Source organism: Lipophrys pholis (assembly GCF_963383615.2).
Source record: "Lipophrys pholis genome assembly, chromosome: 2".
In the NCBI taxonomy this organism is placed as follows: Eukaryota; Metazoa; Chordata; class Actinopteri; order Blenniiformes; family Blenniidae; genus Lipophrys; species Lipophrys pholis.
The window spans coordinates 15,177,974-15,203,454 of record NC_137636.1 but is presented as its reverse complement, the minus strand read 5'-3'; the positions used below and the strand labels follow the sequence as shown (position 1 = coordinate 15,203,454).

The 25,481-nt window shown below is 41.3% G+C and overlaps 1 protein-coding gene across 8 annotated transcripts in view; it reads left to right on the top strand.

Annotated features, from left to right (window-relative positions):
- The window catches only part of rnf111 (ring finger protein 111), a 34,128-nt gene that overhangs the window by 6,578 nt on the left and 2,069 nt on the right, over window positions 1–25,481 (top strand). For 3 of the 8 annotated variants that reach the window (XM_080493473.1, XM_080493474.1, XM_080493475.1), the window contains exons 3-15: window positions 3,160–3,292; window positions 12,724–12,878; window positions 15,228–15,422; window positions 15,492–15,871; window positions 16,891–17,143; window positions 18,028–18,105; window positions 18,181–18,544; window positions 18,642–18,767; window positions 18,952–19,069; window positions 19,526–19,606; window positions 22,919–23,014; window positions 23,299–23,385; window positions 23,818–23,921. In XM_080493473.1, the coding sequence (XP_080349599.1) occupies window positions 3,160–3,292; window positions 12,724–12,878; window positions 15,228–15,422; window positions 15,492–15,871; window positions 16,891–17,143; window positions 18,028–18,105; window positions 18,181–18,544; window positions 18,642–18,767; window positions 18,952–19,069; window positions 19,526–19,606; window positions 22,919–23,014; window positions 23,299–23,385; window positions 23,818–23,921 (2,170 nt within the window). The remainder of the gene's footprint in view (window positions 1–3,159; window positions 3,293–12,723; window positions 12,879–15,227; window positions 15,423–15,491; window positions 15,872–16,890; window positions 17,144–18,027; window positions 18,106–18,180; window positions 18,545–18,641; window positions 18,768–18,951; window positions 19,070–19,525; window positions 19,607–22,918; window positions 23,015–23,298; window positions 23,386–23,817; window positions 23,922–25,481) is intronic. The other 5 variants (XM_080493479.1, XM_080493480.1, XM_080493476.1 and 2 more) reach the window with 4 other exon arrangements.

The following is a 25,481-nucleotide window of genomic DNA, read 5'->3' as shown; positions in this document are numbered from 1 at the left end:
TGTCAACTCGCTACCAACTTGAACAGTGTGGTTGTTGTTTGTGAGACTGCATGAAGTCTCCACCACAGTGCCAGGCAGCTGGACTGGCAGAGGGTGCTAAGCAGCAGCTCTCATGAGACTGTTAGAATAGAAATCACACTGGGGAACATGGCAAGCCTTTTAGCGGTGTGCACACAAACACAGTCGATACTACCGGAGCATTTAGAGCGCAGTAATTACCTTTGTCGCATAGCAATTTTAGTAAGGCAAATATTACTTTAACACGTTTTATCAACCTTCTTTCAACTCCAGTGGATCAGATGTGCTAACTAATTGTAGATAAAGTGAAGGTGCTGCTTGTAAATTTCACTGTATTTATGAAAGACTCCTCACTATCGTTGTGTCCGCAAGGTATGAATCTAAGTGACTTCTGACACTAAATAAGAAGATGATCATGTGAAGGTGTGTGATAGTGGTGTTGCATTTAGAGCTTAAATATGTTGTCTTAGAATTTGTAGGTTCCACTTACACACCTAATGTTTGAATCGGCAGCACTGAGACATTGTTACGATAATTAGAAACAGACATGTGAGCACAAATAAACCAGTCATGTGAGACTATATAGTGCATTTTATTGTTACCACTGGTGGAAACTAAGATAAAAGCTTGATTATTTAATTTATCCCGACTGTAAACCACTATATTAAAGTGAGTGCTTAGTTTTTATTAAAAAACAAAACAAAAACAAAAAAACAGGCGAGGTTTTGCTCTTATTACCGACTCATGTCAGACTCTGTCTCTTTTAACAAAGTGTGAAGGAGAGTGGGAAAGTTTGCAATGACCAACCTGTTTGAGTTGTGGTTGTGATGATCTGTGGTCCATGTGTATTTGGGCTTCAATAATACACATAAACACAACAAAAATATCCGAGTCGTTGTAGGTAATGTGATGTTCAAATATAATGCAATCGGCCACCACATAGGGTAAACTTGTGATCCAGAGCAGCAGCAGTCATGTATTATGCCTTTTCATGAATATTCAACCACAAAGGTTAATATTAAAGTTAACATATAGTTATAATGAAAACCTGACATCTGAATGCATTTTGTGTTTTATTATCTTTGTAAGAGCAGATATACTCATTAGAAGAAGACTTGTATTCAGCTGCCCTATTCCACAGAGGTTGGCACCGCAAATCTTTGCAACTCACACTGTAGACTTCCTGTATCTTAAAATTTTCTTTTCAATTTCTTATACTCTTCCAGTATGTTTAAGTGGAGCATGAAAGTAAATCCCCTCTATAACATTTTGATCAATCATTTCCATTCTTGAAACCAGCAACCTTACACTTTTCTCTCGTATAAACTACCGTTGAACTGTTTCAGGGCCACATACGGCCGAGTCTGATATCAAGTGGGTCGAACTGGTAAAATTAAAGTATGATAAACTTTAAATACAGAAAACTGTAACCTTATGTTCTGAAAACATCTATAGTTTGTTTGTAAATCTTTTTTTTTAATATATAAAACCTGAAAATCCCTATTAAAAAAATAAGTCTTTCTTTTTTCCATTGTACACAATAGAGTAGATTTTCTTTTTAAGTATTTTAACAAATCACTTAATTTGGGAAATATGGCACAACATGTGAAATCATGTCTTTCTTCTCAGAATAGTGTTGCCAAAAAAAAAGTCTGTTGATGCTCAATGTCTTTAGTTATCAGAAATTCTCACTCACAATTAGGATGGGAGACTCAGAGCCTCGGTCCTATTGTGCAGTACAGGCTGGAGTGGGGCGGGCTGGTACTGTAAGGCAACACGCACCCAAACCCAACTGTTGCACGGTCCCACCGCAGAGAGTACGATTAAAATGTAGGCAGGGTTGTGGACAACCCCAGTGCGTGACGACATTACACAACAGTAGTCGCGAGACCAAAGCAGAAGTTGCGACCACAGCTCAGACCGCCGGCCGTAAGCAAAGCCGTGAGCCTCCATTCTCGGTGACACAGCGGAAAACTTTCTCATTGTGAACAGCATCATTCAGCTCCTGCTGAATCTCCTCCTCCTCCTGTTCTGGAGAGAAACATCTGCACCACGTCGGAACGCCAGGGTGCTGTGTAGCGCGCCAATGTTTCAATAAACCGAGTTAACAAAACAACCAGTGTGCGCAGAGCGGCGTACGTGAACAACAACGAGAGGGTTTATGGCTGATGAGCTATTTAAATATTGCTGGCTTGTCGAGAGTGACGATTGTCACCACCAGTCAGCGGACGGCTGCATTGTAGCTCCTCCTTATGGGACCCGTTCCATTGTGCTCGGTACCCCAACGAAGGATTGAAGAAGAATTGTAACCATTGGTTACGGTTCTTTCTGTACCATCCAAAAGTTTTATCAGTGGGAACTCACGAAAACCTGTCCCCCCCCACCCCACCCCGTCCCGGCACATACTGCACGGTGGAACCACGGCTTAATGCTACTTAACTGACCATAAGGTACTAGCTTTCGCTGCTGCCTCACTAATCTCTCACACACACAATATTGCTGCCTTCTGTTGTTCAGTTCCGGTTCTCAGTGTTTGGTTTGTCTTGTACTCTTACTAAAACTATTGCCAGGGAACAAATGAGCAATAGCAAAAAAAAATAAAAAATTTCTTGACATCTTTGTCATTGTACAGTTTTTAAGGAGTTTCATCACGTCAGTTGATATGGACCTTCCAACAGGTCCATTTTGGCCTGCGGGCTTTGTGTTTGTAAATGCTCTCAGTCATTAGTTTTATTTATTTCAGTTTGAGCCAGGTGCTTAATAGTTCAGTGTGCCACATGACCTTTCCATCCCGTGGTGTCTTCCACTTCATCTTCATACATTTTCCATGCAAAAATAAATGACAGTTGTAATTAGGGGTTTTACAGCTGTGAACTGAACTAGAGAACAGCATTATAGTCTTTGATCATTTAAAATGAATCTAATTCTAGTTTGATGTACCTTTTTCAGTAACTTCAAAGGCTCAATCCTGCTTTCACCCCTAAATTATCTGAATGTTACTGCTGGTAATAATATGTAAAATGTGAATTAAGATGGTAAAAATAGGCTCTGCATTTACATAACTAATTGCTTACTTTGCCTTATTGTACTGAGGTGAATGTTGTGAATTAACTCTTTACCAACGTTCCCTGGTTTACTCAGGTGGTCTGGATGAAGATGTGGTTGTGATTGAGGCCTCTCCAGCTCCTGCTCCTGCTGTCCCTGCGAGTGAGGAGATCAATGTCACCTCAACAGACAGCGAAGTGGAAATCGTCACAGTCGGAGAGGGATGCAGGTACGTGCCGCTGGTTTTTCAATGTGCCGCTAAAAAGTAAGACGGACTCAACCTCAAGTTGCGTAATCTGTGCTCTGAGTTTGACCCGTTTTGCAATGTGGTGTTGATATGAGACATAACAGTTGTTTTGGTCTTCTTGGTTTTCATTGGATCCCTGTTTCATCCTAAAGATGCTAAAGTGCTCGGTGTCCGTCAGTGTTTTCAGGACTGCCACGTCAATCAATTGTCACACTCACTTCAAAGCCCAAGTATTTCTGTTATGTCACCTTATCAAGCTGTTTTGTTGAGGATTTTTCTGGTCTCTTGTAATTTGACTCTGTTTTGCTTGTCATTGGAGCTGTTGGTATCGACATTGTTACAGTGTAATCTTCTTCGTCTATGTCTGATACACAATTGAGATTGCAGGGACATTAATGTATACAATTCAATATTTTCAAGGAGCTTTTTTTTTTTTTTCCAAGTTGAAATACTTTTGGCTTTTCAGTAAGACAAATGCTGTTTCAGAGGGGATTGATTGAGGAGGTACTTCACAGAGCTGTTAATCAATCTTCAGCTGATTGAAGTGTCAGAAATTGTATTGATTGTCAGGGAATTGCTCAGAGCAATTATCCCCTGAATAATGAGATCTGTTGGAGCGTGGGATTTTGGGACTGAAGAAACGCTTAATCTCAGTAAATTTTGCACGACTGGTCGTGTGGTGATGTTCCCAGTTCTCGCCATGGATATTCTATATTTCCCTGCACTCATCAGCCCAGTTTTTTATTTTCTTTATTTTCTGTCTTCAGTTGTGTTTTGTTTCCTGTTGCTTGAAACACAAATTGACATATTACCCGAGACCATATTCCATGTGGGTCTATATTTGAAATAAAATGTTGGTCAGTCTTTTGTCTATAGTAGTGACTCTGTCACTCATCCTGGTATGGCTCACCATCGTATGTGTTTGTTTATGAGCACCTAATTTGTGCTCAATTATTCAATTGAAACCATGCAAACCCTTCAGAACGAATGATATATCATAATTTCTGCAATATGGAGTGCACTTGAATATAAGCTGCACCTACCAAATTTAAAAAGACAAAAACAAAGTACGGAGTTATGTGGTGCACCTGAATACATCACCCATATATCACCTGCATGAAGCTTGTTAACCTGTAACAATCCATAGTTTAGCTGCATCGTTGTTTAAGCCACAGTGCTCAAAGCGTGTGAAAAAAGCAGCAGTTTACAGTCCGGAACTAATGGTATGTGGATAGGTCAGTTTTATCATATGAAGGCTTCTGTATGTCTTCAGTGAAATGTATTATGGCTTGAAACAATTTTAGACAATCATATTAACTCATAAAATGGTTGTTTCCGACACGTTTGTTTGCCCTGCCTTTTGTCCCGAGTGGGCTGAGATAGGTTTTATCCATCTTCTTTCCCGTATGGAGAGCAGAGAAGCTCAGACAGCTCTGTCCTCGCAATCTTGAGCCGCTCACAACAACAGGGAGATTTAATCCCTTCAGCAGGTCCTGAGTCGACCCCGGAGCATCCTCTCAGCTGTGGTGGTCCTCTAAAGGGTAGTCATTCAAACCGGTTCCTGTTAATGTGGGGAAGGAGTGGCTCCACTTTAAGCTCTTATCAAGATGATCAAAACTATCAAGTTTTAGTTCTTTATTAATGATGATTAATGGATTAGTGAATATTTTTTTAAATTCATATCATCAGTTGAGGCATCTTGCTTTTTAAGTCGTATATGATGCCCCTCACAGATTTGAATCACAGCTTCCAACAACTTACAATAAAACGGTAATATTGAAATGCATGTAGTAATTAGACTTTTTCATCAAATTTAGCTTGTGTTCATGCTAACCAATTTCCAAGAGTTCTACAGTATTTCAGTGCTTTTAGCTCTCCAGCCCGTCACGTCACTAGATTTATACTCATTTCCGACACAGGCAAAAAATGTCCCAAAGAATGTGGAGAACAACAGTTGCTTCATGAATAGTACTGCTTGGAATGCATATAGAGCATAGGTGGGACTTCTGGTCCTCCTGGGCTCAGAGAGCCACAGTCCTGCACAGAGGTTGATAAAGTTAAACAATGTAGAACTGTGGATTGCTCTCACAAGAACCAGCCTCTTGTAGAGTGAAATTTCTTATTACGACCCTTATGATGGATAAGTATACCAGTTAAAGTATTCTGGTGTTGTGTAAAGCATCTTGTGTTATGAACTTGTTACTAATTACAAATTCAGCTGCTTAAAAAAAAATAGGCTACATATCCAGTGAGCTCTGATTTTAATTTGGTTTTGACCTACTTCCTCCACAGACTTGTGACTCCGGAGTGAGTGGCAGCAGGAGTGAATGTTTACAGCCTGGTTTCACCTGTTAACATGTTTTAGGTCTACGGAGTGAAACTCATTTTAGTTGAGGGACCGCGTACGTCCCAATTTAATCTTTAGTAAACTGGACCAGTAAGCTGTCAGAATAATACACATTTATGGACAATTCCAACCCCTTTGTTTTAGAGCAAACGGGCATAATTGTCATGTAACCTAAAGAAGTTGAAAATAGTCTTGTTTTTAATGATTTTAACTGGAGCGAAATACAGTGAAATTTCCCAAAACCATGTTTGTAGAGTTTGCCCTGCTTTCAACCTTTCTGGCATGCTTTCTGGAGGTCGGTTAAAACTACACTCTTTTAGAAGGTGCTCCACTTTGCTACTGACAGAAACCTAGGAGAATGTGTGGTCCTCTCAACCCTCCCTAAATAGTGTTTATACAATGTGTATTATTGGCTCAAGGTGTTCACATGCACAGTATTCCTTTTTTAGCTTTAATATACACTCTCTGTATTATTATGCAGATTACATTCACTTCTTTCGGGTAAGATGTACTGACCCCTTTGTCTTTTCTGCCCCAGTAGTCCTTCATAAGATTTCTATGCAGTAAAATCTCCGTTGATGATCGAGAATATTTTGACTAACTTGGGGTTTTCAAATCCGTTCTAAATAATTTATTTAAATATGTCTCTGTGGCTTCTACTGAGACTGTTTATACTGGTCACTCATAGCTGACAGACTCCTTTCATTGGCACTGGTTGAGTAGGGTAGCTAACATTTGTTTGATGTCACATAAAGATATACAGAGATGATTGAAGCAACTGATCTATTGATGACCCATGTGTGTTACAACATACAAAGGTTGACGTCCTCTGCAGCCATTTCCATTTTCCTCTGCCCCTTGAAAACCCTTTTTCTCATTGTATGATTTCCCCTCTTCGTACTCTCCCAATCCCTGATGCAGGCTATTGTGCAGCTCGATTCACAAACCTCTGCATCTACGCGAGCCTCCTCCTCCTCCTCCTCCTGTCTTCCCTCCCTGTTCCCCACATCCTGCTAATCTACCAGTAGTATCTAGCAATAGTTCCTGGAAGTGAACCCACTAATCCTGGTATGTCATGGCTTGCCTAATCGGCCTGTTTTCCTCACTTTCAAAGATGTCTTGTCTCGCTGTAGAATGCAGGGATGAGCCTCACTGAGGGGGGGGATGGGCAGCTGTGGAGCAGGAGGGCGGAGAATCAAAGGCCAGAAGAACGAGCAATGAAATCTTTGTTCGCCAGCAGTGGTCCGATCTGTGGACATGTGTTTGGAACGTAGTTTGTGTCACTACAAGACCAACACACACGCATGCACACCTTTACATATTTAATGACTTGTATACCATGAACTCTCCTGATGTGTTTTATTTTATTTACATATTTGAGTTGATATGACCAGACAGACGAAATGGATGCAAGAAATGGTCAAAACTGATTTTTCTTCAGAAGGTTCACAAGAATGAGTCGATTGCCATGAATGATAGCTGATACAAAAATTAGATTAGAACATAGCGCACCCGCTTGTGTCTTTGCAAATCAACCTTAATATTTATAATGCTTTTCATGATTTGATTTTTGTTCTGAATACTATGGCCTGAGCTTCTTTAATTTATTTTATTTAAATTCATTTTCTATCACAATGAATCAAGATTGCCAGAGGCTTCCTGGCAAATCACTCCTGCTGATTTTGGTAGTCATCACCAAATATCACAGATCTCCTTCTAGATTGTTGGTCTATAGGGCAGATAGGCCAAATATTCATCTTCAGTGTGATTGCAGCACTTTAATCTCTCTGCTGTGACTTCCTCTATCTTTGACACAATAAAACATGTATATTAAAAGTTATTCTAATATTTGGTAATGTTGTTGCACAGCAGACAATATTTCAAAGGGAGTCTGGTGTTGAAGTTGAAACACATGATACACTTTAGTAAAAAGAAGTTTCAGTATTTTAGAAAATGAAATATGTCTCACCTGACCGAGCCTTTTCATTGCAGCTTTGGCCCGATGAACTCATAGATCAATGACCTCATGCAACCATACAGTATAAAAAGAAACATAACCTTGTTGGAAAATAGTTCAAATTCTTAACTCCAAACTAACTGGAATTAATATTGATTTTAAAAAGGCCGCTTATAATTTGCTTTCTTTCTATTTGTTTTCCTCTTATGTGTGGAACATTCAAACAAGCCAGTATACTTGTGGTTAATTTGTCATGAAGTACTTTCATATATACAGTGGGGCAAAAAAGTATTTGGCAGCCACCGATTGGGCAAGTTGTCCCACTTAAAAAGATGAGAGAGGTCTGTAATTTTCATCATAGGTGCACTTCAACTGTGAGAGACAAGATGTGAAAAAAAATCCAGGAAATCACATTGTATGATTTTGAAACAAGCAAGAATTCTGTCTCACAGGCCTGTTACTACTTCTTTAAGAAGCTCTTCTATCCACTTGTTACCTGTATTAATGGCACCTGTTTGAACTCATTATCTGTATAAAAGACATCTGTCCGCACCTTCAAACAGTCAGACTCCAACCTCCACCATGGCCAAGACCAGAGAGCTGTCTAAGGACGCCAGGGACAAAATTGTACACCTGCACAAGGCTGGGATGAGCCGTTCCACAATAGGCAAGCAGCTTGTTGAGACGAGATCAACTGTTGGAGTTATTAGGAAATGGAAGAAATACAAGATCACTGACAATCTCCCTCGACCTGGGGCTCCATGCAAGATCTCATCTTGTAGGGTACAAATGATCTTGAGAACGATGAGCAATCAGCCCAGAACTTCACAGGGGGGGACTGGTCAGTGACCTGAAGAGAGCTGGGACCCCAGTAAGAAAGGTTACTATTAGTTACACACTACGTCGTCATGCTGAAGCCAGCATATGTCCAGGCCCGTCTAAAGTTTGCCAGTGATCATCTGGATGATCCAGAGGAGGATTGGGAGAATAGCAAGTGGTCAGATGAGACCAAATGATGAGATGATGATGAGACCAGAACTTTTTGGTATAAACACCACTCGCCGTGTTTGGAGGAGGAAAAATGCTGAGTTGCATCCCAAAAACACCATACCCACTGTGAAGCATGGGGGGGGGGGGGGGGGGGGGGGACATCATGCTTTGGGGCTGCTTTTCTGCAAAGGGGACTGGACGACTTATCTGCATTAAGGAAAGGATGAATGGGGCCATGTATGATGAGATTTTGGCCCAAAACCTCCTTCCATCAGTGAGATCGTTGAAGATGAAGCGTGGCTGGATCTTCTAGCATGACAATGATCCCGAACACACCACTGAGCAACAAAGTAGTGGCTCCGTAAAAAGCATTTCAAGGTCCTGGAGTGGCCGAGCCAGTCTCCAGACCTCAACCCAATAGAAAATCTGCGGAGGGAGTTGAAAGTCCGTGTTGCCCAGCGACTGCCCCAAAACATCACGGCTCTAGAGAAGATCTGCATGGAAGAATGGGCCAAAATACCAACGACAGTATGCAAACCTGGTGAAGACCTACAGGAAACATTTGACCTCTGTAATGTAACCTTGGTTGGCAATGACAAACTATTGAGTTGAACTTTTGTTATTGACCAAATACTTATTTTCTGCACCATTATACAAATAAATTCTTTAAAAGTCATACAATGTGATTTCCTGGATTTTCTTTTTCACATTCTGTCTCTCACAGTTGAAGTGTACCTATGACGATAATGACAGAGCTCTCATCTTTTTAAGTGGGACAACTTGCACAATCTGCGGCTGCCAAATACTTTTTTGCCCCACTGTATATACCACTAAATTTATCGTAGTGTTTTCATTCATCATACAAATTGTTGTTGTTTTTTGCTACAACAAAATTGCATTCAAATGTTCTCTGTTCTAATTGAAGTTCTTTCACTTCATAAGTGTTCATTTAATAAACTGGTTTGGCATACAAATCATATTTTGTGTTAGTGATGCAAAAATGATTGTGATTACAAAGGGTCTAAGAAGTGTTATTGTGGAACTGTGTCTTTGACAATATTTTTCATCACTGAATTGCATTTGTGTAAAATATGAAGCTGTTTCATTTCAAACACATACCAACCACAACACTTTATGGGAAGAAAAAAAAAAAATATATATATATTTTTTTTTTAATCCAAATCTGCACCCCTCTGTGACATGTTGCATATATGTACTGCTGGCTGTTATTTGTTTGTTCAACTGGGTTTACAATGGACTCATGTGGAAAGCAGCGTGTTGGGAGAAGGTTCCAGGGTTTTAGCAGGGAGCTGCATTTGGCAGCCCCGTTCAGCCAGAGAGCAGTTGGTTACAATACACAAGGATTATGTCTCCTGACGCAGATCAATTGAACAGTGCCTTCGTCAGTCGCTACCCCGATTCACCAGATCACACCAGGACATATTTATTAGCTGAGTCACAAGATATTTCAGGAGTAAACTGTACATTGTATTTTTTTTTTTTTATCTAGTCCTTTTCCAAAGATCTTTTTTTTCTGCTCAGTGTGAATGATCAAAATGCTGGATTACCAAAACATGTTCCATACTTTCATTCACATGAAGCTTGAGATTGTTTACCAGTGCTTCCCGGTGTTTTTCCTGCCTGGTGTCATCTCCTCCCTCTTTAATTCCCAGCTCCCAGCCTTAGCTGTCCACAGCCTCGGTCCCAGTAGTTCGCTCCACATTACCGCAGTGCACAGCCCACAGCTCTCCTCTGATCCCCGAGGAATGTGGCTCACATCACTTTGGCTCGGCACAACCTCGGCTTTGCCAAGCTACCCATTCCCATAGTGTTCATATTTACAATGTAGTGTTTTCCTCTTTGCTGCCACCTCCCACCCTCAAGGGGTCATAGCGGTAAACAGATATTTACAAAATAATCCCAGGTCTGCTTAATTAAGAGCTCGTCTCTGGAGGCAAGTCGCGCTCCTGGGGATCAACCCTGAGCTGAGGAGGGTGGCCAATTAGACCCCAACACAACCATTCTTAAGTTTCCCCCTGCACCACCCTCAGTGCTGTGTTTCAAAGGGGTCATGTATGTGTACTCTTCCCTTATTGACACAGTTTTTTGAAGTATGAAACTTAATAAGCTTGCTTCTCTGTTCCACTTGAGTTGTGCAGCTCGTCTCACAGGAAGCTGAGTTGAATGCAGACACTATGACCTAATGGGGAGTCCCCTTATCACAAACAGCACTCGTAGAGGCATTTCCTGTCCATTACAAATCTGAGGGATTTGGTTTAACCTCTCAATTTTGGAATAGAAACAGATTATTAGGAGTGAGGATACCAAAATAAATGATAAACAAAGAGTTCCATACAACTATTCTCATACAGAGTAAGCAAAATAAATAAAAAAAAAATTTATTTTTCCCCCCCAACAAATTGAACTTGCATTGTAAATTGTTGGCACACTTGACATTTCTTTTAAAAGTGCTCTGAAAACTATAGAGGGATTGTTGATAACCTCCACAGTTCTTGATTGTTTTCATTTGCTTCTGCCTTCCCGCCCTGACGGTTGATATCAGGACTCCATGTGGGCTTACAGCATCCATATAATGTTTTTTTTTCTTTTCTCACCGCTTTTAGTGTGTACAAAGTACAATTCCCCTCCATCATTTTATTGAAATATTTACTTTTCTAACGAGTTGATATCAGGGTAATAGCTTTGCAAATAACCTGTTGTAAGGTAAATATGAAAAAGAAGTATTAATTTCCACATCCAGCTAGAAGCTCCTTGTATCTATCCCTGCGGTAACTCTTGAGGGGGAGAATACACCAGTAGGAATTGACTTATTCAGCTCACCTTCATATTTCTTCGAGTCAGTCAGTCGGTCGGAATTCCTGGTTCCAGATTTTGATCTTGTTTGACACATTAGAAGTTGTGTTTAACAGGGCTTCGCTGTCGGCTAATGCACACTCTTTCCCCAGTGCTCCTGTGTATTTGCTTTTAAGAAATCTCTCATTTAGCCTCAGTCAAGTCCCTCTGCTGCGCAGCTCCATGGTATCCAGCTTTACGGCACTCCCTCTCAGTCCCTTGTCTCTTGTCCCTCGGGCTCATTCCTCTCCTCTCTCATCACCTGGTTTTACTGCACTGTGGAGGGAAATGCAGCTATTCCCTGGCCTCTCACTCCAGTCTCAGAGGCCAAGGAGTAGAGCAACAGGAGCCTTTGAGAGAGAAAATTAAAAGAAAGGGCAAAAAAAAGACCGAAAGCAGAGCAAGACAGGTGCAGGAAAATAAAACAATTTAGCTGGAATACATTAGGATGGTGCAAACACAGACCCTCATGAAGTGGAGTTGTACTTTCAACTATTATTCTGGTTGAACGAAGGTCACAATATTCATAAATCTCTACATTTAGAGATTTTATGTCTTATATTGTATTTGCACCTTTTGATCCAATTTAAAAAAAACAAAAGCTAAAAGCAAGACATTTTCCACAAATTAAATTTAAAAATCCAACGTAAAACTAAAGCAACAGAATGTAGCTGAGCTATTTTTTTTATCCTGAAACATATCTATTTCACTGGTCTTAGGTGTTTCAATTCCTCAGAAATACAGTACTCTTTTAATTTCTGTAATCATGTTCCCCAAGTCTTCCATTCTTTCTTTCTCCCATTATGTGCAGCCTGCAAGCCAATTAACAAAAACGATCTATCTTTGGTTTCATATGTTAGACCCACCTTTCAACCTCATTCCAGTTGTACATTATTTATAATTGCAGTGGCTAATTGAAATAGAAATTAGATTTTTTTTTTTGTAAAACTGGTAGAACTACTTCCTATACATCTTTATGATCAAGGTGTTTAGTAATTTGGTGTATGGAATTCTTGTGGCCCGCAAAATGGTCAAAGTCGTGTCGTCCCCCCCCCCCCCCCCGATTGAAATCATGCTAGAGTATACAGTTATTTCATAAAAGTACGTGAACTAGTGCCGGGAAGCCCTCTACCACTTTCAAAATAAACCTTGAACTTCTGGCTCAGGTATAAGAACTGCTTCTCTGTGCTGTGAACAAAATGCCATGTGGATCTGAACTGCAGTTTGGTCTAACAAGTTTGTGCATCTGTGTGTGTGCCTCCACAGGTCACGCCAAGTGGGAGGTCTTGGCAGGATTTGGGCTAGTAGCTGCTCTCAGAATCGTCTCCAGGAGCCACGTGGACGTCACAGACTCTCCACTGTCATCCAACCACTGCGTCAGAATGCTGGGGAAGTGGTTGACCTCACTGTTGATGAAGATGGTAAACACTTTATTAAACAACATAAAATCATTATTTCATTACCAATTCAAAAGGTAATGGAGCATAGTTTGAGCTTGGGCGAGTTACCCAGTTGTATTATTTACACAATTTGCTGTATATGTCAATTTTAATCTCTTCTTATACAGTTTTTGACCATTCTTGGGCAATACTTATATCTAATACATATTTAATAATACTTCTAAATATTTTCCATATATGGATTGAAAAAAATGAATTCAAAGCAGATGGGCACACAAGCTGTACTGCTAATAAAGTTTGTTTCTCCGCTCATCTGCAGAGCTTCTGGGACTTTACGACAGATAAAATGTCAAGTTGAATTTGATTTGTCATATGTTTTGTGACAATAAAGCCTCCAGACAGGACTGAGAAGTATTACCAATGGCTGCTACACCAATTTGTTGTTCTTAAGTCTGAAGCCAATGGACTTCTGTTGAAAAGGTTTCACCCAAGAGGCTGTAACTTGTCGTTAAACACAAAGTTGTTGCATTGAGACTATTGTCTTTCTTCCTCCCTTCCATCTACATATGTGGATGGCACAGTTACAAAAGGGTGGGGTCACATGTCAGAGGTATGGTCAGAGGTGAGCTCTATATCTATAATTAAGCCGGCACAGCAGGATCCGCCGTACATAGCTATGTGTCACTCCTTTAAAGAGTTGGGTTTGGTCCTGAGAGGAGTTAGCACAGATAATCAGCTTCAGGTCCCTTTTGCGCGACAACTTTTCACGTGACAACACCTCATCTGTTAAAAAAAAGGAGTGCGTTTATACTGCAGCAGCGGACTCACTGACAACGATGTAGTTAGCATGCCGGGCCACGGGAAAGTGCTGTTGCTGGATTTTGTAATAAAACCACACAGACGTGTGTGCAGAGAACAACACGCTATAAACGCGAAGAAAATGGAGAGCACCCGACATCCGCATGGTCTGATGATGAATCGGATGCTATCAGGGGTGAGTCTCAACTATAAAACTACTGATATAGACAATAAAATGAGAATACGGACCGCGATTCATACCACGACAGGTCTGCAATGTTTGTTTGCAAGTGCATGAGCAGAAGGAAGGGGGCGAGGGAGGAGGAGACATGCACATGCGCAGTAACATCGCTCCAGAGCCTCCGGCAAGGGAATCGTGGCCGTGAAAGAATCTTTCCACGTTGGGAGCCGGTATAAAAACGTACGCGACACCGGTGCCGTGTAAATGGACCCCCCCCCAAAAGTGAAGAAAGTTTTGCGGATACACTCGTACTCATTGTCGTGGAAACGGGGCCTCAAAGTGTGAATGGTTATGAAACCTTTCCTGGAGGATATAGTTTTGATTATTCTTGATGGATCTGACACATGTTCGGTCAAGGCAGCCATGTTACTCCAGAGTCCACTTTGTTAAAGATAATCCAGTTTTGTTAAAGACTGTTTATGCTGATGACATTGTCTGTTTTATTTTCTTATTAATGGTGAGAGTCAAAGAGTAGGTCTAGTGTTTACAATAGACACTTTATCCTTTACGTTTGGTTCCTAATCAGGAAGTGGGGGTCTGTCCTCCCTAATGAGCCTGATCGTCTGTTCCTCTGAGTTGATGTATTTAGTGAAAGACTAAAGGCTCCCACATACATGGTAAAATCGTGAGTAAAATCCGCAGTCGCAGCTCAAATCGGTCGTACTTTGTGCTGTAGGAAAAGCCGAGATATCGGTTGGAAGCCCACGAGCACTATCGGATTCTGTCTGATATTTAGGAAGTCAAAGCGGCAGCTGCTGCTGTGACCTGTAGCCTTCACGAAACAAACGGTTTTGTTTACATTGAGTGTTTATTGTTGGAAAATAAAAGACTGCAAGAGTACATGCGAACATAAAATGCTAGAAAGTGCTAATAGATGCAAACAAGACTTACTTCCAGCTCCCGTTGCAACATTACCGTCCAGGTTGTCCTCTCTCTTTGAGTCACCACTGTGTCCATATTCGGCTCCTTCTCTTTGGGGATTTCTTTCCAAACACATCAATGCCACAACGCTGAGGCTCCATTCATGTGTGTGTTTACATGAACGCGGCGATTGTGTGTTCGTACAGTCTGCGGACATGATTATTTGAATTCTTCTCGTGGAGTGTGAGTGGCTGTGACTACTAAAGATTGTTAAAATCTCATAGTGAAGGGAACCCTTAGAACGGCTCAGTATTTGTCATTTCTCTCAGTAACTCGAGCCTTAAAACCAAATTGTGTCTAAGTAAGAAGTGTGTGCGCTATTGTCTTTTTTTTACTGCCTTGAACCAGATTGACAACACTCCTGAAGCTCCACCTTTTGTTAAACCATCATCTGTGTTTTTGTTCCTCAGATCTCACCGTTGTGCCAACAACCTCTGGCAGCATTCACCCTCAAACAGTCAGGTCATCATCGTCATCATCTTCCCATCATGCCTCTACCTCAGAGCTCAATGATGCCCCAGGCCCTTCCACTAGCTGCCCAGGTTCAATACCTGATAGTATGCACACACAGAGGCCGAGTGGCTCTGCTCGTACAGCCACAGAGGGTAAGAGGCAGCAAGGCGCTTTGAAACAACTTCCTGCACTCCTTGTACTGACCGTGTTTTCCTCTTCAGATGAAAGCACACCAGGTTTGTCCGGTGCAGCAGGTGAAAGTGGAGGCACAGCTATGCCCAGACTCCCATCCTGCTGTCAGCAGCACTCCCCGTGCGGGGGTCCCTCCCCTGGTCACATATCCCTGAGCCACCCCCATTCGAGCTGCCTGCAGGCGTCGTCCGCTCAGCAGAGCAGCGGTGCTCAGCATAGCCACAGTCACAGCAACGCTCACCACTTCCTCCACCATGTCCATCACCCAACACCTCAGCCTCCGGTCCCTGTGACCTTTCAAGAGCCAAGCTGCCCCGTGGAGCGACCCAGCGCTCTGCCTGCCCCCTGCGCTGGACTCGGCAGCAGCAATGGCAGCGGTAGCAGCAACGTAGCCCACTACCATGACCAGGTAACATGATATTAAACACACTTCACTTCCCAATGCTTTTTGTTTTGTTTATGTTAGTATGACTTTATCAAATTACACTGCTTTTGCATAAATCCGATTTACCTATTTACTTGCTCAGGTGAAAATTGTTGCATTGCTAGTGGTTTGTAGTTTAAGCCAGAATATGACAGCATGTTGGTAAAACAAATCATTTATTTGTTCTGGACAATGGAACATCAATTTGGTTTGGTCTTTTAGGGCGTGTACACACTTGTTTCCCTTGGTATTGCATTGTGGTGTAGCCGAGGACAATCACTTTGTTATGGGAGGTCAATCACAACAGTTGTGTTTTGTTTACATCTTTAACTCCAATTGGAAATCTAGCAATGTGAGCAAAGCAAACTGTCTTTTTTTTTTTTTACTACATTCAGTCTGCTTCAGTGGGACTCCTGCGTCAGTAGTATTCACTCTTGTGAGGTATTAAGTACCATATGTTTTTTAACAGGACTTTTCTTACTCCTGCAGTCTTGCTGTGAGCGGGCTTGAAAGCCTTTATACGTTTTATTAAGGTGATGATTTGCCTAGGTATTATATTACGTAAAGATTAATAAATGTACTAAGCAGTCAGAATGCTGAATAAATTCCAAGATAGTTTTTGCATTGTCATTTAAATGTTGGATTTGGTTTGTTAAAAAGTCTTTTAATGGTGCTGTGGACTGAGAGCCGTTTCTCAGGAGTCTTGTCTGGTTTGTTGCTGTACAGCTGTTTCACACTTCCAAAAAATGCGCCACACTAAAGGAGCCGAGCCAAACCTGCCAAGTGAAAGCACACCCTCTGATTCAAAACACCTGCTTGTAGTTTGGAGGCATTCATTACACCAGTATTCATTACACTGCTTCACTGTGTATAATGCCGAATAGAAGAAATGCTAAGAACAAAATATGCTTTTGATTGTATGAGATGCATGATGGGAAAAGGAAGACCAACAGGATAAAGTTGATCTTGTGTTCTCTCGACGTCTCGTTGTTTTTGTCTCACAGCAAACTCTGCCAGTGGACCTGAGCAACAGCAGCGTTCGGAGCAGTGGAAGCGGCGGGGCTAGTTTCCATGGTAGCACCTCAGCCTTTGACCCGTGCTGCCCGGGATCCACCTCACGGCCTCCCGCTTATGTTTCCCATGCCACCCCTGGACCCAGCCAGCCAGCTGTGGTGGATTCATTCAGCTCCTCCATGGTGGCTCAGCCTCAGCCTCAAACACAACCCCAGCCCTGCAGGCATTACATGCATCCATCCTGTGAGTACACTGGCCTCGCGCAATGCAGAACACCACACATTCACAACCATCTTTATTTCATATGAGATTTTTTGACTGTCCGCTGATCCGTAAGGAAGATTTCCTCATTTGCGGCACTGTGCAGAAATTGGATGTACTCGAAAAGCCTCATGCTAATATTAATTAACAGAGACTGATGGTTAATGTGCCAAGTGCTGAGGGAACTGTAGCAGGCAGGAGAAGTTAATTGCTACTCAGAATATTTCAGTATGGAGTGTGAAGCCGTGCGACAGGCCTCCCTGGTGGGGACGTAGGAAGAGTTAATAGCTGCTGCTGTCTCATGCTCACCTCCTCTGTACATTCCCTTTCTATCCTTGTTTTACTGCAGTAATAACAAGAAAGTGCACACCAAAAAAAAAGGATTTCAGCAGTAAACAAAATTTAAAAAGACTTTATAAGTAGTTCACTCATGTTAGAGAACTAGTGTTTATGTCAACAATAACTAAGATACTACAACACATCCATCTGCAACTGCATGTGCAAAGATGTTTGTCTGCCTGTGTCCATATCTAAACCTTTTGGTCACCTATTTGATGACGGTGGCACCAAAGGTGCTCCTGTGGTGTAGAATATTGTTAATCTGGACAAAATCACCTCGGCATTCACCAATGAAAAGCATCTTATATCAGCTGACATGTTTCTTGATGAGACTAGAAATCAGCCTGACAGGATCACCAAATACTGATTGTCCTTCCTTCAATGATTTCAGCTCAACATTTTGGTAATTCATTAAAAAGAAACCCACCTCTGTTTTCAAAACATTTCTTGCTTTGCATCATTTCAGGGCTGCAGGTTTTTGCACAGTCTTGTATGTATTTAAGTCTTGCTGTGGTTTGTATTGACAGTCTCTTGCAGGATTAGGTGTGGACTTCATACTGGATCAGATACTTTGAAACAGAATTCAACACCAAGAAAGTTGACAGGTGTAGTTTTTACTGTTTTGGCATTTTTTCTTTAATTCTTTATTTGTTTACCCTTTTCTTTGTCCTCAAACCCAGATGGCTCTCTAACGCGCTCCCTGCATCACCAGCCCTCCTCCGCCTGCCCTCACTCCCACGGGAACCCTCAGCTCACACCTCAGCCCCCACCCCAAGGGGATTATGTCCTTCCCCACACCGTCACCTTTCATCCGCCACTGCCATCCCACCCTTCAGGCCACGCCGTGCCCCCTGCCCCTCCTCCTCCCCTGTCCACCCACCATCTCTCCACTTCAAGTGCCCCGCTGGCCCAGCACCTTCCTACGGATCATCAGACCCTGCCCCACCACATGCCGGCACTGGGTGCTTCTGTGCAGAGGCTCCATCAGCACGAGATGCTGCAGAGGATGGAGGTTCAGAGGCGCAGAATGATGCAGCATCCCACGTGAGTCCCACCGTCCTGCAGTGCAGAATTATGCAAAAGGTCGATAAGTTGATGATTGTCCCTAGTGGAATTTATTATCTTCTGTATTTCTTTGCAGACGAGCACATGAGCGTCCACCTCCCCACCCTCACAGAATGCACCCCAACTATGGCCATGGACACCACATCCACGTGCCACAGACTATGTCTTCCCATCCTCGCCAGCCTGAGCAAAGAACGGCATGGTCTGTATCAGTAGCAGTCAGGCAGATAGTTGATTTTGATCTCAATACTATTTAGATTTCATATTGGCGAGTCCACAATTATAAATGTTTAATGTGACTGCGTTTGTAGGCTTCCATGGTTTTCTCTGTAGATCTGGTTGAGAAAATCCCGACAGAATAATGACTCATGGCTATTTATCAACAGGGAACTTGGCATAGAGGCTGGAGTGACCGTGGCACCGTACCCTTCAGGGCACCTGCACTCCCACCTGCCCCACTACCACCCTCCCCCTAGACTGCACCACTTTCCCATCCCCTTCATGGTGAGAGAAAGCTTCAGCACACATGCATCTATTAGCATACATGAAAACCAATCGCTTTCATATGAAGTCTGGCCGAGATTAATGGTGTCGTGCTTTATTTTTAACATCAGTTATTTCAAGGATGGTTTAGTGAACCACATGAATAATGCATCAGCAATTAACAGTGGCTCATCAAGCATCTCAAGTGCACACGCAACACAAACCCAGAATCCTGAATATAGTCAATATAGTTATGTTTTTTTTAATTGTTGTATATCTGTGACCTTAATTAGTACTTGTTTATAACATTTGAACACTTTCAGAAACCCTCTGAATCAGCTTTTAAAGTATGTGATAAATCATTCTGCAGCACACACTTTTAAATGTTTGGTAGATTGTTTTTTTTGTTATCAAGGCAAACTGTTATTCCCTGGCTGAACATAACGTGCTGTGGATGCTCTGTTTCCTTATTCACAGCACACTGGCATATCTGAAGTGACCTACCCGCACATTAGGTACATCTCGTCTAGAATGACTGGTTTTGGAAGAACCTATGAGGTGAGGACGATTTCTGCTTCTTCCTGACTGTTTTCACAAGTAACAATGGCTGCCTCGTTCATCACGACTACTAACTGTCTAATGGCTTTCCTCAACACCCCATGCTTCACTGTAACTGCTAATTCAGTTTACTGTAGCTTCCGAGACAAATTTACAACTTCACAGAGGATTTGATTTCAAAATCAAACAGAAGTCAAACATTTGAGAAACTCCCACAAAGGCCACAGTGGAGAGGAAACTCTCTTTCAGTCAGGTGGAGCCTCCAGTCTGATTAAAGTTGATTGGAGTGAACAGAGAGCACATAATGTACACCGTATCGTGGCATTGATGTTTTCTGCCTTCAGTCAAACTCAGCTTCACGCTGTACAATTCAAAAGTATGACAGCTCAAGGTTTTAGACATGCATGGAAGAAACGTTACTCTGTCTTCATGCAACACCAACAAGAAAACATCTGATTGGCTACATATTTGCTCCACAGATGCCGACAATAATCCCAATGTTACAGGCATTAAGTACTATATTAGCATATAAATGCATATCAGGAGACCTGGAAGTAATATTTCGGCCTCTAAATAGAGGTAGAAAGTGACAAATTATATTTAAACATGTTACTGTAATTTAGAAAGTTTTTTTGGGGTACTTGAACTTTTTTAAGTCATTTTGAAACAGTCTGAGTATGTTTTTATAAAAGTAGCGTACTGTGCTACCATTTCATTTGCATCCGTTACTGAGTAGAAATGTAAACAATGAATGGATTAAGAGAAGTGCGCTCTTGATATACTTATGTGTCAAGCAGGTGTTATACCATCTGTCAATGACTGAGGCTTTTACTTTGACATATTTAAATGGTAACACTTTTTACTCACGGTTACAACATTATAATTACTAAACTGCAGTAAACTAAGCCAACTAACTAACTAAACCATCAAAACACAATCACTGACAATGCTACTAATATAACTCACAATAACAGCATTTAAAGTCCCAACAACCCAAACTCCCATGGTGCATTGCAGCACAACAGTTCAGTCCTTGCAGTCAGCTTACGATTGGACAGGTTAAGCAAAGTCTCTTATCAAAGCAGTTTTGTCTTCAAAACGAGGTGATGGTACCTGACACTAGAACTTGGTCTTCTTTGGGTCTTTCAGGGAAAATCTCAGCACTTGTGACTGTGAACCATTTTGAGTTATAGATTTACAGTTTCACTGCCAGTGCAGTTTAATTTGTAAAGTTGTTCCTTTCATTAGAAACAACTACTTCCAGATTTCTTATCCCATTGACTATCTTGCGCTGCCCAGATGTTCAGGGCTGTGCAGGTATATGTTGTCTGAATTTTTTTAAATGGCAAATAACTATAGAAATGCTGTCACTTAATGTAAACCGAAGGAACAATCCACTCAAAAGGAGCAAGGTTTTGAGATCAATAAAAGAAAAATCCTACTTATTTAGAAAAGAATCACATCCACCTCAACAAGAGCATGAAAACTTAAAGGGTTTTAGTTTGAAAAATGCTTGTTATAGTCCTTATAAACATAGTAATACGAGGGGAGAAGTTGTTATTTCAAATGAGGTCCAGTTCAAATAACATGAAGTAGTAAAAGATGAGGAGGGAAGATATGTACTGGTCTATGTTACAATTTTCAATGACAATGCAACCCCCCCCCCCCCCCCCAAAAAACAAAAACCCAACAACAAACAAACAAACAACAACACTCAAGGCTTTTTCCCCAAAAATATTTGCCACCATTGCTTTGGAGACCGAGGTTATCTTCATATGTGGGGGAGACCTCATTGTGGTTCTGAACCATAACATGATAACATGGATTCAATAAGCAAACGCAAAAATAGAAGCCGCTTTACCAAGTAAAGTCCAGGAAATGGACTTTAGATATTTGCAGAGACGGATACTTAAACAACAATCTTTAGCTAGCATTTCTGAAATCGTGTTTCCTCATACCAACAATTTAGTGTATCAACCTGAGGAAATTGAAAGAGTATTACAAGAAGCTATATTCTAAACCTTTAGCTCCTGGTAAAACAGTTAGTGATGTTCATCTATTGGAGACGTAGAGAAGGAGACCAGAACGTCACAAATTACTTCTCAAGTATTGGATTCAGCGGTCAGTAAACAAAAGGCCTGTAAGTCACCAGGAAGTGATGGACACCCAGCGAAATGGTTAAGTGAACCATTAACATCTTAACATCATGTGTCACTCTTAACTGAAATATTGACACAGTATGAGCCGTACAGGTCGGGAATTAACTGTTTTAGTCTCCTGAGTTTTCCTCCACATGAGAAAGTGTCCTTCAGAAAGTTGACAAACTTTGAAGCTCGCCCTAAAACCTTCATGTCCACGTTTCTTTCTTTCTTCTTCCTTTCTTTCTTGTCCCCCAATGTTTTGAACGAAGGCATCGGCCCAGTGAATTTATTTCAGTTTGGCTGTGCTTGCTCCACTTCCTTAATCAACTTGTTGGCTCAGACAATCACAGTCCCACTGCTGCAAAGCATACTAAGAAAATGAAGCGCTCCTGTCCTTGTTTCTTTTTTCATCAGTTGTTTTCATTGAAGAGAAACTTCTTCCAGCGTGTTTCATTGCTCCTTTAGTTCGTATTAGCCATGGTCATTGTTTCTTATTTTCAGATGATCAGTCCTGAATTAAATGCCCCGGTCACATGGCAGAGTTTTGCTGTCTTTGATTGTGTTTTGTACCAACGTTCCCTCTCGTGGTCACTGCTTTTATCAATCTGGGTGAATTTTTACTGAAAGATCACAATTTAAACACCACGGTAGATAAGGTCATCAGACTGCTGGACGGGTTTATAAGCAGCAAGAATATCTTTCCTTAAATGTCCAGAAAACAAATACATAATTAAAGAATGATAACATGATTATTTCCGGTCGCTGACACAGCGGCCTCGATAACGTGAAGTCCAGAAACGGTTGACCTTGACTTTTTTTTCTGCCCGACAAAATTCCCCACTTGCATGAAGTCATCAAGTTGAGTATATCATCTTATAATCACAGAGGCACTAACATAGTCAAATGTCTAAATGTTTTTGGTCTTTGTTTATTCAATTTTGCCAGAAAGTCTCATTGAGACAAAGATTTCTTTCAAAAGAAAGTAGCAGCCGGACAAAATGACCTCAATAAGCCGAGGAACATTGTTGATTAAACCAGTGAAAACGACACAATCGTCTTTCTCGTCGTAGTTTTTGTTGCAGAGCACGACAGAGTTCGCCAAACTCAGAAAGGTTCCCCCTGTGCGTGTCAGCCTCATAGTTATTTTCCTCTTTCCTCCCGTTTCCGTCAGGACCTGCTGCATTTAGAGGAACGACTGGGGACTGTGAACCGAGGAGCCTCTCAGGGAACCATAGAGAGGTGCACTTACCCACACAAGTACAAAAAGGTGAGGACCTGTCCGAGTGTGTGTGCGGCTATGCATTTCCTGTCTAACAGCTTGTGAAAACGTACTGCGTAGAGTTGTGCATGTCTGTTACAGTTTATTCTGGGACAGAGTGCGCAGTGGTCTTTTGTGCTCATTCTCAAACGTCTGATGTTTTGACCGCATTCAGAAAACGCTGTAGTGTCTTTTACCAGAGATTGCAGTTGTGAAGATATTGTCGGGCAGTTTCCTTAGAGGTTTCCAAATGCATCTAAATAAGCAATCTAACACCCTGCCACCCAATACAGAAGGTGTTGGAGAGAGACATTGACCAACAGTTAACCCCTGAAGCTTGGGCATCTATTGGGAAAAATATGCACGCAACCCCAGAATCGGTGAGAAATAATGAACAAATCAATTTGGAAACATGTCTCTGCTCTCGTGTTCAGTAGATGTTAGTTTTAGTTTTGGGGGCCAGGGAATTCGGCTAACATCTTTTTGGTTTGATTAGTTTTGTTTAGCATAGATACAACAGATAGAAAGTTTTTTTTTTGTTTGTTTGTTTTTTTAATGTTTCACGACAAAATGACCATTCTCTCTGTCCCCAATTTTAATGTTTTCTGTTTCCTGAAATGTTTGTTGTTTACATAGCAACCTTTTTACGTTAGATTTAGTAGAACTGAACCATCTATTGATAAAGTTACCACAGTGTTGTAGTTCAGCAGCTTTGTTTAAGAGAGTGAATTGGTAGGATTATTAACCGTCTGTGATGAATCCGTTCTCGTGGCTGATCAAAGCTCACGTCTCCCCGTGTTTCTGTCAAACAGAGGAAGCTGCATGGTAAGCAGGATGAAGACGAGGGGGCAGATGAGGACACGGAGGAGAAATGCACCATCTGTCTGTCAATACTGGAAGAGGGGGAGGACGTCAGGTAAACGTTTCCCCTCCTGGGAGTTGGTCCTGCTCGGCTCGGTTTGCTTTGTTTAGGTTTTCAGGAGGAGCGAGAGTGTTTGGAAACAGACGGGTGTGACAGCAGGTGTACTCCTTCCATTTGATTTATTTTTTTATTTTTTTTATAAACCCAGAGGTATTCAGGTAATCAACAGAAAATCCCACAGTGCCCTAAAATTACTGGCCTCATGGAGCTGCTATTTGGCACTTAATCAGGTTGGGTTTTTTTCGGGGGGATGGTGAATTTTTTCTCGTCCCTTGTTGGTTTAAAAAAAGAAACAGATTTTTAAAGCTTTACAGTCTCATAATATTACAATACAGTGGGAAATATAATCTAATTCAAACTGTGAAAGAGTTATTACTCATAAACTGAAACATTTTAAGCCTTTTTTTGATTTATTCTTGATTGTTTTAGCTTATAAGTAATGAAAATAAAATATATATATAGTATCTTAAAATATCAGGACATTTCATAGGACAATCCTAATTTTAAATTTTTATCTTCTGATTGTGAAATTAACTCCGAGATGTAACTGTATTGGCTTACTTTGATTTATTTTAAATCATTATGTTATTTTAAACCATTTTAGAGTTGTTAGGGAGGAATATTTCTCAAGCTGTCAGCAATTTCAAAGCTTTTCTTCTCAAAATAAATTGTAAACCACATCTACTTCTCACGACTGAAGCCTTCAGTTTGATCTGATTTCTTAATATTTCTGGTGAAAACTCTTCTTGTTTTATCATAAATATAAAAAGACTGAAATAAGCTGAAGAGACATCTGGAAAAATAAAAAATTCCAAAGTAGCTTTGTAACTTCAGAATGAAGATCAGTGGACCCAATCTGTTCACGGAACAGAAATAATTAAAAAAAAAGGTCTTTAATGGAGAGTCCGGGCGAGTGCTTTTTGAGTGTTTTTAATGATTAAAACTGATGATTTTCATTTTGTGAGTCTACAAATCCCATAAAGCGACCAAATCCCAAAATCTGTTAGTTTTAACCTTCAGAGAAGCTTTTGTCTTCCACTTTTACCGGCGTGGTTAATTACTAAATCACTGTCGACACGTACCGATGTCTTAAGTAGCATTAGCAATAAAGGTGCGGAATCGTTGGAGCAGTAAGTTGTGAATCCCTGCCTGCTGCCACAAACCTCTCAGAAAGACAGCGCAGCAACGTTCGTCTTGAGGAGCCGAAGACACCGAATATTTAGCTTCCGTTCACGTTTGCATCGGCTCCATGCGTCCTCCTGTTTCTGTAAAGGATGTTTCCACAGAGTGAAACGTTGAAGCTGTAAGAGCTGCCTGTCCGTATTTTGTATTTATCAACTTGATGTGAGCTCATTCAGCCAGGGCCTACATTTGGTGTCGTTAACGTCTGAGTACAACTTACCCCCTGTTTGGTATTCTCACTGGATTGCTTCTGAAAGTTCCTTTATAAAGGCCCTTCACGGTGTGGTTAGAATTCTCTATTTGAATCAAACATCACTTTCACTGGGATTTCTGAAGTTTTTAGGGCTCCACTTAATTCTGGGTGTGATAGTT